General features: G+C 40.1%; 1 protein-coding gene across 1 annotated transcript in view; it reads left to right on the forward strand.

The window, feature by feature from the left end:
- Nucleotides 1-16,250, forward strand: part of Arid4a (AT-rich interaction domain 4A) — a 72,759-nt gene that overhangs the window by 4,916 nt on the left and 51,593 nt on the right. The window contains exons 4-5 of the mRNA XM_031356443.1: nucleotides 1,336-1,401; nucleotides 2,658-2,748. Of these exons, the coding sequence (XP_031212303.1) occupies nucleotides 1,336-1,401; nucleotides 2,658-2,748 (157 nt within the window). The remainder of the gene's footprint in view (nucleotides 1-1,335; nucleotides 1,402-2,657; nucleotides 2,749-16,250) is intronic.

Below are 16,250 nucleotides of genomic sequence, written 5' to 3' on the forward strand. Positions count from 1 at the left end.
AACTCAGAAATCCGCCTGCCTCTGCCTCCCAAGTGCTGGGATTAAAGGCATGCGCCACCACTGCCACAGCTCAGAGCTTCTGTCTCTATCCCTGCTCCCTCTGTGTAGGAGTGCTCCCTGTCCAGTGGTCACGCAGAGCCTGTCGAATGTGGATGAATAAAGGAACAGAAGAGTGAGCTAGTGTGCTGGTGCTCAGCTCGTGCCTTCCAGACCAGGAACATTAGCCCACTTAGGAACTTACTCAGAGGGAACGTTTTCAGGCCTATATCTCAAAGACTCTGAGTGAAAACCTCTGGGACTAATTTAACAAGCCTAACGTTTCAAATACAATCCAGGTTTAGAAGGCCTTGGTCTCAAAAACTGTGACTCAAGTAGTCAATAGACCCAGGTCTGAATCCGCTAGTGACACTTGCTTGTTAGGATGCCATTTGACATTTTTATCTTCTTCATTTCATATAGCCTTTTAACTTTGTAAACTGGAAATGTAGACCACTGAATATTTGAGAGTCATTGACAGTTTTAACCTTTAAAATATACATATATAAATACATAACATATATATATATTATTGTGGCTCTTAGTTGTTTATTTAAAATAATATGATATAAAATAATATGATATAATTGTTTTAGGACATCTTATACACTCCCATTACCCAGAATCTACTTCCTCTGCTGTGTTGTTTCCCTGTATGTGTGTAGAACTGAGTGAACAAGAGCATTGGAGAGGGATACTTTGTTGTAACTGAATTGCTTCTAATTGTATCGGAAGACTTTTTTTCCTGAGACAAGATTTCTCTATGTAGCTTTGGCTGGCCTGGAACTCTCTATGTAAACCAGGCTGACCTTAAACTCACAGAAATCCACCTGACTGTCTGCCTCCTGAGTGCCAGGATTAAAGTTATATGCCACCAAGCCCAGCTTCATGAGGCTTAAGGACCACAAGAGCTCTGTTTTTAAGTAGGCAATAAAATGTGAAGGTTTAAAAAAATAGTTTGTGACAGTCAAAAGCTTTTATGACTTGATAAAATACACTAGAGGCAGTTTTGCATTTTTATAGTATCGCTGGATTATACATCTCTACTTTGTTCACTTGGCAAGCAGTTATTAAATGGCTGTAATATGCTCGGACAGTTGCTAACTATAAGGGGAATAGTAATGAAAGAGGGCTCCAGCCCTTAAGGAGCTCAGTTAATGAGAAAGAGAATAAACATAAATACAAGACAGTGTAATAACTGTTACTACAGAGGTAACCATGGGGTATTAAGGAGGCACCTGCAGGGTCATGGTAGATACATTGTTTCAAAAGTAACTTCCAGATCCTTTTGTTTTCCAGGTACTTCTGAAGCAGGATAACACAACACAGTTGGTGCAAGATGACCAAGTAAAGGGCCCTTTAAGAGTACGTATGTGGCCAGTTCCAAATCAAACATAATGGACCACCGGCAAATGCCATAATTTGTCCAACTTCATTCCTACATACACTTGAATTTTTATAGGCTTGTGAGTCAGAAAACAAAATACAGATGTACAATAGTGTAAATTATGATATTGTAATGATTGTATCCTTGAAGAACATCAATCATAGCTGGATTAGTTATTTAATTAGTTCTTGTTGGTTTTGAATTGGTGTTGTAGATGGTCCCTTAGCCTAGGCTGTCCTAACGCTAGCACAGACCTCCGCCTCCCCAGTGCTGGGATGGCACGCACACCACTGTGCTTGGCTGACAGAGCAGTTGCTCTGTCACGTTAGGGTACACGTTAGGGTAGCGCGCTTTCCCTTGCCTTTTGTTTCAGTTTAGGGACTGAATATGTGCATACATGTAAGTATATATTAGGCATGCTTGCTGGCTGGTTTGTTTTGAGACAGAGTCTTACCATGTAGCCCTGGTTAGCCTAGTGCTCACTATATAGCCCAGGCTAGACTTGAATTCACAAAGATCTACCTGTGGGGCTATGCTGCCTTGCCTAGTTTGAATGTATTACTTTTGGGTTTTGACATTATTGCAATATTTAAGATGGTGCCTGTGATATGCCAACTATCATAAACTTTTCTGTTCTGAGTTATCAAACTATATTTGTTTCATTATTCAATATGATGAATAGCAATATTGTATTTTCTATTCATTTCTGTTTATGTAGGTAAGACTTTATTTTGTCCAAGTACCACTTTGGTTAATAACTGATATACAAAGGTTTGGAAGCTGAAAGAAAGGTTAATTGGTCTGTTCCTCTCTCCAGCTGAACTGTTTATCTGAAAGGTCCCTTAAATACAAGTTTTTGAGTCCCGTACTTAGTGTTTTGATAAATGAAAACCAAGTATTTTTGTTGTCTTATGGTGTGATATTTGTTCCAATGTAGCTTATTGGAGTTAGTGCAATATGGTGAACAAACTCTGAAGTAAGATATTTAGTCATATTTGAATGCTGGGCTATACAAATTATGTTTTTAATTTGTAAAATACAAGTAACAGCTCCCTTAATTATGCCAAAGAACATTGGGCTCCAATTACATAATGGAGACCCAAGCATCCTAACTGATAATTCTGCTAGAGCTTGTGTATTTATCAAATATTTCTTACTTGGATCACGTAGTTGGTGGAAGGGATTTGGTGTGTCTGTTTAAATCTTGTAAGAAAAGTTGGCTTTTATGTTTTAGGTTGGAGCTATTGTTGAAACAAGGACATCTGATGGATCTATCCAGGAAGCTATTATCAGCAAGTTGACAGATGCTAGTTGGTATACTGTGGGTAAGTCGTAACTTTACACATGGTTTTGGTTGGAGACATGTATACCATAACCTTATAAATACACTGAAGTGTGCATTGTCAGGGGCATGCATTCTAACCTGTGAACTTACTGGATATAGCTAGCAAAAGCTGTAGTGGCGTTGAGCTGGGAACCAAAGCAGATATCACTTAGACAACTTGGAAGTTTTTATCTTTATCTAAGAGTACTTCTGTTGTAGCACACTTGGACATTTTGTCTTCAGGAAAGCAACATTTTTTTTTTTCATAAGACAGTATCCTGTTATTTCTGTAACTGCAGTGAGGATTGTACTGGTGTCACTGACACTTGTTGCACTGAGGATAATGTCGTTGTTAGAGCAGAATGTAAAATGGGACACGTTCTGCCAAGTAGATCCAAGCCTATGTACTTGTAGCTTCATGTTTGGGGATCTATATAGTGGATTCTCCTGTTAGGACCTTTCAAGAATGATGCATATACTGTTAATATGAATTCATTCGTATTCTATGTGTAATTTTACGCTGGCCAGGAATAGTGGCAAATACCTTTATTCCCAGTATTCAGAGGGAGAAGCAAGTGGATCTTTCTGAGTTGAAAGCCAGCCTGGTCTACATAATGAGTTTCAGACCAAGCTTGAGTATAATGGTCCATTCCTGTGACCCTAGAACACAGAGGCAAGAAACAAGAAAATCTGGAGTTGGAGGCCGTCCTTGACTATATACTCAATTTGAAGCTAACCCAGGGTACATGAGACCCTGTCTCAAAACAAAACTAAAGTCATAGAGAAGGAGCAAGTATCACAATATATGCAAATTAAACCTTCAGAGTTACACAGAAGTACTGCAGTTCTATATACGGAGAAAGTAGCATTAGTGACCTTTCTAAACCTCCTCACAGTACTTTGAGATTGTGCCCTTCTGTGGACTATCCAAGGCATTTACACTGGGCGCCATAGCCTTGCTTGTTCTTCCATCTTTTTTGCTGTAGTAAAAGAGTTTGTAGTGTTACGGTTTCCTTGCTTACTTAGGCTTAATTTTAGTTTTGTTTTTTTTTTTATTTATTTTAGGTTTTTGTTTTTTGTTTGTATGTTTGTTTGTTTGCTTGTTTCCAGTTTTTTGAGACAAGATTTCTCTGTGTATCCCTGACTGTGCCTGGAACTCACTCTATACACCAGTGGCCTCCAACTCAGAGAACCACCTGCCTCTGTCTCCAGAGTGCTGGGATTAAAGACATAAAGACATGCACAACCACTGCCTGTTACTTTATCTAATTCATTCTTTCCAAGTCCTTTTTTTTTTTTTAAAAGTTTTAATTCTTTGGCTTCCTGGAAACAGTGGTTCATATGGTTCTGTTATTCCCAACTATATGTTTTTCATTGAAATAGTTATTATTGATATTTTTAAGGCCTTTCAAACTTTAATTAATAATACCTCTGAGATTAATTTGATAGAAGTGTGCTATGCAAGGCACTGGTGAAGGTTAAAGGCTTGGTAGCTATAGAGTTATGTGAAATTATGTGAATATTCAAATACTGGTATGTCCTCTGCAACACTCACTATCAAGGCTACCTTCAGAACCTGTATACCTTTGCTCTGTTGAAGCAGCACCTGAACACCTTCACAATTTCTGTTTTTGTGTTCTAGAATAGCCATTGAATTTCAAGACTCTCCTCTGTGAATAGCATTTTGGCAATTCTAGAAAGTAGCTGCTATTGAGCATGATTTACAGTGCTCTCTGGTATTGGATAACTTCAGTAGGTCTTAGGGATGCCAATGCAAGCTTGCTTTTTACTAACATCCTGGATGATGCTGTTGCACACAGCTCATGTACAGAAAACACCCTGTATGGGCCAGTGAGATGGCTCAGTGGACAAAAGCGGTCGGTACAAGCCTGGAAGCTGAATTGGGGTGAACACCAGAACTAATGGAGTTGGAGAAGAAAACTAACCCTTCAAAATGCTCTCACTTCTCCATATGTGCGGCATGTGTGTACACACACTAAACATCACAGGGCCAGAGGGCTAACATACTGCTCTTCCAAAGGACCGGAGTTCAGTTCCCCTTATCCCCCTCGGTGGGCTGCTCACAACTGCCTGTAACTCTAACTGCAGGGGTTTTCAGTGCCCGTTGTTCCCATGGGAGCCTACACATACGCCTCATAATTAAAAGTAATAAAAATATACCTCTAATGAATAAATATTACCCAAAGATAAAGAGAGGTGGTGGGGGGAAGAAGGAAGAAAGACAGACTATATAAAAAGAAACACTTCTTTGGGAGAAAAACTAAAAATCATTAGGAGCGCAGTTATAGTTCAGTGATAGAGTGCTTGTCTATAGGCCATGGCTTTGATCTCTATACCATAAAAACACAACCAAAAGAAAAAAATTGAGTTTTGCACTTATATGCATAAATCAGGTTGCTCTGTAAGTGTTTATGGTTTTGAAGTCACTATACATTTAAGTACACTCAAAATACCACCTTACTTGTAAGTAAAGTCTTACAAGGATGTGGACCATGCAAGGCTGATCAGAGGGTAAGGAGTATAAACACAAGTGGAAAAGACAGCAAAGGAGACCATGAGATGTGTGATCTCTCACAGGTCATAAAGTTACTGTGTGCATATATATATGTGGGGGGGGGTTGTGTGTTTGTGGGTATCTGAGAGCATTTGAAAGAACACTTACCAACTGTTTTTTTCTTCTGAAGTTTTCTTCATTTAAATTTCTAAAAAATATTTAGTGGATTAAAAAATTCTAGAAAGTGTTAGTGATCTTTGAGCTGGATGTGGCTCGGTGGTAGAGCAGTTGCTTATCAAGGCCTTGGGTTTGATCCCCAGTATTACTTCTGTGCTAGGGTACTTATATGAAAGAGTCCCCCCCTTCCCCAATAGCACAACCCTTTCAAATATTGAACTGTACGTAGTTCTAGCTCACCACATATTTTGTTTGAAGTCCAGAGTCTCTTTTTCTAGGCCAGGCTAGCTTCCAACTCAACAATCCTTGTGCCTCAGCATCCCTGGTAGCAGCAATCTTGGGGTTTGATTAGCTTTTTTGTTCCTTGGAGGAATCATTAGAAATACTTGTCACCTGACATGATGACTCCTGTGTATAATCCTAGTACCTAGGAAGCTGAAGCATGAGACTCCCTTCCTTCCCTCAGATAATTTCTTCTGCTTTTCTGTCGTACATGTCTGTGACCTCCCCTTCCTGCCTTCCCCTAGGCTCCTTCTTCCCTTCTCATGATTCTCTTTATAGTTTTATCTCATACACGTGCATGCATGTGCATACACGCACAAGCACACACACACATAAACACATTTGGAATCTAGGTCTTGTATATAAGAGAAAATGCATAGTATTTGTCTCTCTGAGTATAGTTTATTTCCCTTAACATAATGACTCTCAGCTCCACCTATTTACCTGTGAGTGTCATGATTTCAGTTTTCTTCAGGACTGTATAAAATTCTGGCATCTGCACCACAGTTTTGTACATCTAGGCTGTCTGATTTCCTCACTGTAATGAACTCTCAGCAGTGAAGATGGACATGCCAAGCGTGTGTCTGGTATGTTGGCTTTAAGGTTCAAGAATGATCCAGTAGGTCACTGGGTAGTTCTCTTTCAGTTGTCTGAGTAACCTCCACACTGACTTCCCTAGCAGCTGAGCTAGTGTGCTCCCTCCTCCTTCATGCCCCATGTCTAAAGGTTCTTTCTCTGTGTGCTTACCAGAATTGGTTACAATTTGTTTTTGATGACAGCCTCTGACTGGTTTTAATTCACATTTGCTGATGGCTGAGGACAGTGAATACTTTTCCAAGTATTTTTTGGCAGTTTGTTTTGTTTTTGTTTGATTTTTGCAGTTCTTTATATATTCTAGATATTAGTTCCTGCCTGGCATATAGTTGGCAAAGATTTCCTTTCATTTTTAGGCTTTCTTCACTGTGGCCATTGTTTCCTTGACTGCAGTAGCTTAATTTTATGGAGATCATTGTAACAGTTCTTGGGATTATTTCCTGTGCTGTTGGAATCCTGTACCCATGTCTCCAAGTGTTTTGTCTCCATCTTCCTTTAGCAGTTCCAATTTTCTAGGCTTATGTTGAGTTGATTTTTGTGTACTGTGAGACATGAGGGTCTAATTTTATTCTTTGATGTAGGAATAGGAAGTTTTATGACTATCATTTGTTGAAGAGGATGTCTTTTTTTTCCAAAATATTTTGGAACCATTGCCAAAAACCCAGTAGTTGTATCTGTGGGGATTATTTCTGGATGCTCTGTTGTGGTACGGTTGTTATGAGCCTCTTTCTGCTAAGGTGCGGATTTTGTCACTATGGCTCTGTAATGTAGTTTGTGACCAGGCTGAGATACCTCCTCTAGGGTGGTTCTTTTTGCTTAAGACTGCTTTGGATATTTGAGGTCTTTTTTCTATATCAATTTCAGAAATCTTTTTTTATGGTTCTGTGAAGAATGTTACTGTAATTTTCATGGGGTTTGCATTGACTCTAGTTATTTCAACAGTTATGTGTATGTTTACAACATTCTGCCACTCTTTGCATATAAGAGGGCTTCTTATCTTCTCGTTATCTTCAATGTTCTAAGGCTTTCATTGTAGAAGCCTTCCAGCTCTTTGCTTAGGTTTATTCCTTGGTGTTGCATATTGTTTTAATCAGATTTTTCGAGTTCTTTTTCTCAGCAAGTTCACTATTGATATATAGAAAAGCTTATGAGTTCTGTGTTGATTTTTGTGTCTGGCTGCTATTCTGGTCTAAGAGTTCAGAGTTTTTTCAAGCACAGGTTTAAAGCAGTTCTGGAGAGCAAGCCTCGTGGTGCTACCCAGCCACGTGGGCGTGTGCATGTCACAGTGCACATGTGGAAGTCAAAGGAAACCTAGGATTCAGTTCTTTCCTACTATGTTGACCCCAGTATTCCCACTCTTGTTAAGTTGGCCAACAGCTGCTTTAAACCCCTAAGCATCCTCTCCTGCCCTTCATTACCTACCTGTTCAACTGAATTACAGTAATGAAGAAGTGTAACTGATGTGAGTACAGACATGTACAACCAGTAGCATAAGAGTAGAGAGCTCAGAAATAAACCCACGTATTTATGAAGAATTCACAATTGGGAGGGGGCCGTAAGCATGAGCAATGTCTTCAATAAATGTTTTGAGAAAACTAGACATTCCATGAAGAATGGAAGCAGACCTTTAGCTCACAGGACATATGAGAACAACAGGAAAATGATCAGCTTTAAACTTAAGGTCGGCCTGCTATTTCTCCATCAGCTGTCAGGTCCCTGTCAGAGCTGAAGCGGCACTAGCTGAGCTTGGACTTGTTACTGTAATGGAAAGCTGAAGGCAGGATCTCACTAGACATTCTCAGAAGGAAAAATGCAGCCATTGCAAGCAAGCTTGAAACCAGCAAGTCTCAACTCCCAAAGTTGTGACCCCCAAAGACCACCAGAAAACAGATATTTGTATTACAGTTCATAACAGTAGCAAAATTACAGTTATGAAGTAGCAACAAAAATAATTTTATGGGTGGGGTCACCATAACATGAGGAACTGTATTAAAGGGTTGTAGCATTAGAAAGGTTGAGAACCACTGTTCTAAATAATGACATTTTGATTAATGACAGAAAGCATTTTTTTGTTTGTTTGTTTTGTTTTTCGAGACAGGGTTTCTCTGTATAGCCCTGGCTGTCCTGGAACTCACTCTGTAGACCAAGCTGGCCTCGAACTCAGAAATCTACCTGCCTTGTCTCCCAAGTGCTGGGATTAAAGGTATGAGCCACAACTGCCCAGCAGAAATTAAAAATTTTAAAAATTCTTTCTGGCCAGGTGGTGGTGGCATGCACCTTTAATACCAGCACTTGGGAGGCAGAAGCAGGTAGATTTCTGAGTTCAAGTCTAGCCTGGTCTATAGCAAGTGTGTGTGTTTGTGAATTTATGTGCATCATATGCATGCAGGTGCCCATAGAGACCAGGAAAGAGTATTAGATCCCCTGGAAATTGGAGTTATAGGTGATTGTGAGCCACTCCATGGATGTTGGGACCTGAACCCCTGGGCCTCTACAAGAATAGCCAGTGCTCTTACCTGCTAAGCCTGGTCTGTGACTCGTTTATTGTTCATCTGATATCCCAGCCCTTCCTAGCCACTTTTCTCCACCTGACTCAGCTAAAGCAACTTTAGTTCTCTATGTTTCTTCTACAGTAAGTAGCCTGTACAGGTCACCATTTAAATATTATGCGTATGGTTATTTTACCTACAAGTCTGGGTACCACATGTGGCTGATGCGTGGAGGTCAGAAAAGGATGTCAGATCCCCTGGGATTGGAGTTACTGATGGTTATGAGCCCATGTGGATCCTGGGACTCAAACCCAGTTCCTTTGGAAGAGCAGCCAGTGCTCTTAAACTCTAAGCCATCTCTCCAGCCTACCATTTTATCCTTTGTACTGTGTGTTTGTTGATCCTGCTCTGTGCTTAAATGTTTAGACACTTACTAATTATGTTATTGAGACCTCCATTTTCAAGACAGTAGGATGCTTGGCATATAGCCTGAGGGCAGTGACACATGCAGTATCACCTAGGTGTGTGGTGAGCTGTACCATCTAGGATTGTGATGATCTCACGGTGATGAAACCACCCACCACACCTCTCTCCAGACAGACTCCCATTGCTGATTGATGTGTGACTGTGTATTGATCATTAAGGAAGTTAAAACCATCATGAGGTATCATCTCATACTTGTTAGATTAGCTATTATCACAAACACAAGATGTCCGCATAAGAATGTAGGGCAGAGGGAAGCTTTGCTTGCAGTCGGTAAAGTATAAAGTAGAGAAACCAATATGGAAAACAGTGTGGAGGCTCCTCGGGAAACTAAAATATGAACTTCTCTCTTTCCAGACAGGTGAACTCAAACTCACAGTCCTTCTGTCTCAGCCTTCTGAGGGCTTGGGATTATAGGGATGGGCTATCATCGACACTTGATTATAAAATAGACAAACTGTCTACACATCTAGCAATGGCATTTCTGGATTATGAGAGCAGGCCTCAGAGAACTTTGTGTATTTCTGCGTTCACTGGGTGGTGGTATGGAATTCACCTAGGCCTCTGTCAGGGTGACAAATTAGACCAAGGTCTCCTGCTGTGGACTCAGTCTCAATGAGCCTGGAAATTCTTCCATTTGCAGCTGCACAGAGGAACGTTGTGCTAAAAGAAACAAGCTCAACACAGAAAATCAAATACTACACGTCATTTGTACTTAGAGTCCTCAATGGTCCAACTCACAGAGGGTGGGGTGAATGGAACTGGAGAAGGCAGGGCTGAGGGCTAAGGGAGATTTCAGTCAGGAGGAGTAAGTCAAATAAGATGTGGTAAGTGCCCATATCCTAGCACTTATGGCAAGAGTACAGGGAAAGGGTTTTGACCAGTTAATAATAGTGCATTGAGATAGAGTTTAAATATTTTCACCACAAAAAAATGTGAAGTAATACATGCACTAGCATGTTAACTTGTACACATGTATTGCAAACATCATGCAGTATGCCATAAACTTTTATATTTTGATTTGTCAGCTAAGTAAGTAAAAGTAAATGATTTATTTGTTTGGGTAAAGGTTTTCTCTGTGTAGCCCTGATTGTCCTGGAATTTACTCTGTAGATCAGGCTGGCCTTGAATTTAGAGATCCACCCACCTCTGCCTCCCACACGCTGGGATTAAAGGCATGCACCACCACTGCCTGGAAAAGTTTGAGGGATAATTGGTTATACCAAAAATATGTATATTTAAAGTTTTTACTTCATTGTGTGAAATATTTTGTTCCATCAAAACTGCTATCTATCTATCTATCTATCTATCTATCTATCTATCTATGTATATACCAATAATTTTATTTTTTTGAATTTTTGACTTCCTCTTCCTTGTAGCAAGCCTGGGAACAATAGCCTAGTGCACAGCAGACTTGTTGCCTAGGGTGATGCACACTCATTTGATACTTATTCCTCATACCTACTAACTGTTTTTGATCCTTTTAATTAAATTGAAGGTCATTAACCTTCTGCTTCTATATTTATCTATAAAAAGAAAATTGAGATTTCTACCATGCAGATGCTGTTTTGTGGACTAGGATGTAGTTGAAGCTTAGTAAGTAACAATCAAGTAAAATATCTTTGGATAGTTGGCTTACTTTAGGCATTTATTATCCCATGGGGTCTATCAGTTTTAGGATAACAAGTAGACAGATCTTCTCTACTTAGTAGTATATTATATTATATTCCCCTGGATTGTCTGTTTCCTTGAATTCTAGAGAATGGGGTTAGGGTGTGTATATATTTGTTTACATTTGTCTACTGAGAATGATTAATGTTACTTTGAGTCTTAGCTTTGCTGTTTTTCTGTAAATAGGCTTTTGTATTTATTTCTGTATAATATCAGATTTAATCATTTGGAGCTGTGCTGAAATGTTCAATGAATTATCTGTACAAACATCTATACATCTTTCAGTGTTTTCCCCCACCTGATGAAATCTTCGTAGTCTCACTTGGTATGCTGTAAGTCTGAGAAGCTCTTGAGAGAGGCCAGCTGACTCCATTTGCTTTGAGACATTCTTCCTGTGCAGCCTATGCTGGCCTGGAAGTCAGGGCTGTCTCCTGCCTCAGCTTCCCAAATGCTGGGATTTCCCCCATACCTGGCCTTCACATCACTGGTGGCTAGAGCTGTCTTTGATGATAGAGATGTCAGGATTAGTAAGTCTGTTATGATGTTGTGCTCTCTATGGCTTCAGGAAAATGGTAACATTTACTAACAAGTGTAAAAAGTACCCAAGTGTATGCATTTGTATAGTGTGAATTAAAATCTCTTTTTAAGATGGTCTCATTCTGTAGCCCTAGCTGGCCTAGAACTTACTATGTAGACCAGACCCAGCCTGCCTCTGCCTTGTGAGTGCTGGATTACATTCTTGACCTGTTTCTCTTTGTTGGCTAGCATATTCCTGTGTAAGATGACAAGGTAGCTGTTTGCACCACAGTTCCTTTTAAGAAATTATTTTTGGGGCTGGAGAGATGCCTCAGTGGTTAAAAGCATTGGCTACTCTTCCCAGAGACAGGGCTTTGAGTCCCAGAACCCAGATGGTAGCTTACAACTATTTATGAGCCAAGTCCCAGGGGATCCAATGCCCTCCTCTCGCTTCCACTGGCACCATGCATAACTATGGTGCACAGACATACATGCAGACAAAACATCAAATATACAAAAATAAATGTTTTTTAAAATTAACAATAAGAAATCCCTTTGTTTTTTTTAACAGTATTTTCAACCCATAATAATAGATGTTGAAACAAAATGAGTTTTTCTCATCAAAAGTACAAATTTATTTCGAAGTGATTATCTATCAAGAATTAAGGACAATGTTATTGAAGTTTCCTTATCAGAACATTCTAGGGTTTCCACTGATAAATGATAAAACACTGTGGAGTATTTTCTCATATAAATTTGATAGTACCAATTGGTCTTAATTTTTTTAGATTGATTTCTGTATATAAGTGTCTTGTCACGTGTATTCATGTGCACCATGTACCTGCCTGGTGCTCACAAAAGTCAGAAGATGGTGAGTCTCCTGGACCTGAAGCTACAGATGGTTGGGAGCCAGCATGTGGGTTCTGGGAACTGATCCTGGGCCCACTGTAAAAGCAGCTAGTGATCTTTACCCCTGATTTTTCTCCTCAGCTCCCGTATTGCTATTAGACTTTTACCTTTTCTCCTCATACTTCCATTCAAATGTCCATTGTCATTAGAGGCATTAAAGAAAACTGTGTGTGTGTGTGTGTGTTTTAAGACAGTGCTTCACTGTATAACTATGGTTGTCTTGAAACGTCTTGAGTAGACCAAGTTGGCTTTAACTTCATGGGAATTGGCTTGCCTCTGCCTCCTGAGTGCTGGGATTTAAGGTTCGCACCATCGTGACTGGCTTGGTTTCATTCTTTGAAGTATCTTGTATAGTGACACAAATACATGGAGAATTATATTAAGTTTGGTTTGTGAGGTCAAGGACTGGAATTTTCCAAAGAATAGTTGTTCATTCGTTGTGCTTGATAGTGCAGCGTATATCACCTTCACTCATACCCCCTCACACAGCACACACTGGGGATTGAACTCAGGGACTTGTACCACCACAGAAGCGTTCTACCACTGAGCTAGGGGCAAGCTCGATATTGTAATTTTGACACACATCAGTGATATAATCCTATGGATGTCGTAGGGGGTTTGTTGTCCTCCGTCCCTTATCTCTGCCCTCCCATGATTCCCCTGCCTCAGCCTCCTGAGCATTGGGATCTCAGCCCTAGGCCACCAAGCTGTTTGCAGACACTGTTTATCTTATTGAATTTGAAGGCAGCCATTCATTTCTGTGTCATAGACAGGACACAGCATGGCTGCTTTCCTTTGAACGTATGTCAGGAGCCTTTTATTTTCTTAAGTTGTCCTCTGCATGTAAAATATTTTCACTAGAAAATATATTTCATCTCGGAAGAACTGATTGAAGTAGGTAAATATTGAGTATATAGATTGCTTTTTACAGAAACTTCTTAAGTCTTGTTTGTTAAGAGTAAGCATATGATTCGAAGGCAAAATGCTTGCTAGCAATACCCATTAAAGAATAATGCCAGAGGCCAGGTGTTGTGGCTCATGCTTTTAAATCTAGCTCTCATGAAGCAGAGGCAGGTGTGTCTTTATGAGGTTGAGGCCCTGCCCTAGTCTACATAGCAAGTTCCAGGACAGCCAGGGCTACATAGAAAGACGCCGTCTCAAAAATCCAAAAGAAGATTTAAAAAAAGTCAGGGTTTTATTTTCTTATTTATTTTTGGATTTTTTTTCTTTTTTTTTTTTTTTTAAAGATTTATTTATTATACATAAGTACACTGTAGTTGACTTCAGACGCACCAGAAGAGGGCGTCAGATCTCATTATGGGTGGTTGTGAGCCACCTTGTGGTTGCTGGGATTTGAACTCAGGACCTACGGAAGATCAGTCAGTGCTCTTACTCGCTAAGCCCTATTTTTGGTTTTTCAATACAAGGTTTTTCTCTGTAGCCTTGGCTGTCCTGGAACTCACTATATAGATCAGGCCGGCCCCTAACTCCAATCTACCTGTCTGTGCTTCCCAAGTACTAGGATCAAAGGCATGCTCCATCACACCTGAATAAAAGCCAGAATTTTCATTCTAAGATGTTATACTAATTCATTTCTAGTATGAAAGGATGGTTGGGGGCCTAGGGTATGCGCGCATATGCATGTATGCGTTTTTATTTGATAGGAGAATTTCACTATGTAGCCCAGGCTGCCCTGAATCTCCTGGTGATCCTTCTGTCTCAGCATCCTGAGGATTTATACATTTTGCAAAACAGCTACAGGACCAGGATCACAGGTTGAGACCACACACTTTGTATACTCCTAAAAAAAGGATTAGGTGGCCTTTTTAAAGTAATACCCCACTGTGGGGTCTGGGTATCACTGCCAGGGTATCAGGCTTTCTCAGCAAGGGCCTTTTACCACCTCAGCCATTTTGATGACCCATGCTTTTTATTTTGTTCTGACGTTTTATTCATTTTTATTTTACACGTAATATTTATTCATATTTAAATTTATTTATTTTGAGCCTGCATCATGTCATTCTGGCTCCTGCCTCAGTCTCCCCTTTGCTAGGATGAGGGATGGATATACCATCACTAATGGGAACCATTGTAATGTATGTGTCCTTTCCTGTGAATATGGTTGTTTGTAAAATGCATATATACTTTTGAATGAGTATGCATTTACTATTGGAAGTAAGATTTTGTCTTTGTATTTTATTTTTGCATAATTCTGGACAACTACATGTCATCTGAGAATATTTACTTTTTTTTTAATAAATCTTTTTTAATTAATTAATTTATTTATTATATGTAAGTACACTGTAGCTCTCTTCAGATGCACCAGAAGAGGGCATCAGATCTCACTATGGATGGTTGTGAGCCACCATGTGGTTGCTGGGATTTGAACTCAGGACCTTCAGAAGAGCAGTCAGTGCTCCTAACCACTGAGCCATCTCTCCAGCCCCAGCCCCCGAATATTTACTTTTTAATAAACTATAAGTGATAGGTAGTAGAACCAATACATTCTAAAAAATTTAACATTAAAATCATCAAATCATCAAAGGGTTTTGAAAATTAGGGATAAATTATTAAATTCCTTACTTGGATTTTTTGACTCTTACACATTACCAAGCCTGGCTGCCATCAGAAGGTACGACCTTGGCTGCCTCACACAAGAGTAGTCTTTCTGGGTCTCCATTCAGGGCCATTCCTGACATTTATGGCCTCATTGCCTTTCCTTAGTATCAAAGGAAAATCCCATCCTTGATCTAAAGGTAGAATGAAGTGGCCAAAGCTGGTAAATTCTGCTGCTTGTTGGGGCTGGAACATCGTCCCCTTGTTCAATAACATCTTCACTAGCTTTTTGTTTTCCATGGTTCCCTTGACTGCCTAAACTTGGCTGTTCTGAACCTTGCTCTGTAGACAAGACTGACTTTGAACTCAGAGATCTGCATGCCTGTTTCCTGAGTGCTGGGATTAAAGGTGTTTACCACCACACCTGGACCTAAGCTTTTCTTTAATTCCTTTTCACAGGATACAAACCTATCTGGTGGGATCTTGTCCTGAGGTCACCACTCTCTTAATCTGTGTATCTCCTTGAACACAGGATTTAGCTCCATTCTACTACCTGGTGCCCCTTTAACCTTGAACCATACAAGAGTGAACCACAGGACAGGATCTGTGTCAGGCTGTTTGGAGACTTCTTTTGCCGATACAATTAATCTAAATCCCACCTCAGCCTCAGGCAGACTATTTGGACAAGAGTAAAAAGTAGCCACAGATCACCAAAATATCACAAGAACGATCTCTAGGCAACATACTAAAATTCCTTTCCTCTGAAAAATTTTGAGCTAGCACTGCAAAGTTCAAATCATCCCTAAGCATCATTGTATCCTGTTTCCTACTGGGATGGCCCATTAAAGCCCCACTTAGAGCACTCCAGTGCCTTCCTAATCCAAAGTTCCAAAATCCACATTACTCCATACTAAAGCATGGTCGGGCCTATCACAAAAATATTTCATTCCTGGTACCAACTTCTGTCTCAGTTAGGATTTTTTTTTTTCGAGACAGGGTTTCTCTGTATAGCTCTGGCTGTCCTGGAACTCACTTTGTAGACCAGGCTGGCCTCAGAAACTCAGAAACTCAGAAACCTCCCGGCCTCAGTTAGGATTTTATTGCTGTGAAGAGACATGATGAAGCTGGGCGGTGGTGACGCATGCCTTTAATCCCAGCACTTGGGAGGCAGAGGCAGGTGGATTTCTGAGTTCGAGGCCAACCTGGTCTACAGACTGAGTTCCAGGACAGCCAAGGCTACACAGAGAAACTCTGTCTCGGAAAAAAACAAAACAAAACAAAACAAAAGAGAGAGAGAGAGAGAGAGAGAGA

Source organism: Mastomys coucha, unplaced genomic scaffold (assembly GCF_008632895.1).
Source record: "Mastomys coucha isolate ucsf_1 unplaced genomic scaffold, UCSF_Mcou_1 pScaffold6, whole genome shotgun sequence".
Classification (NCBI taxonomy): Eukaryota; Metazoa; Chordata; class Mammalia; order Rodentia; family Muridae; genus Mastomys; species Mastomys coucha.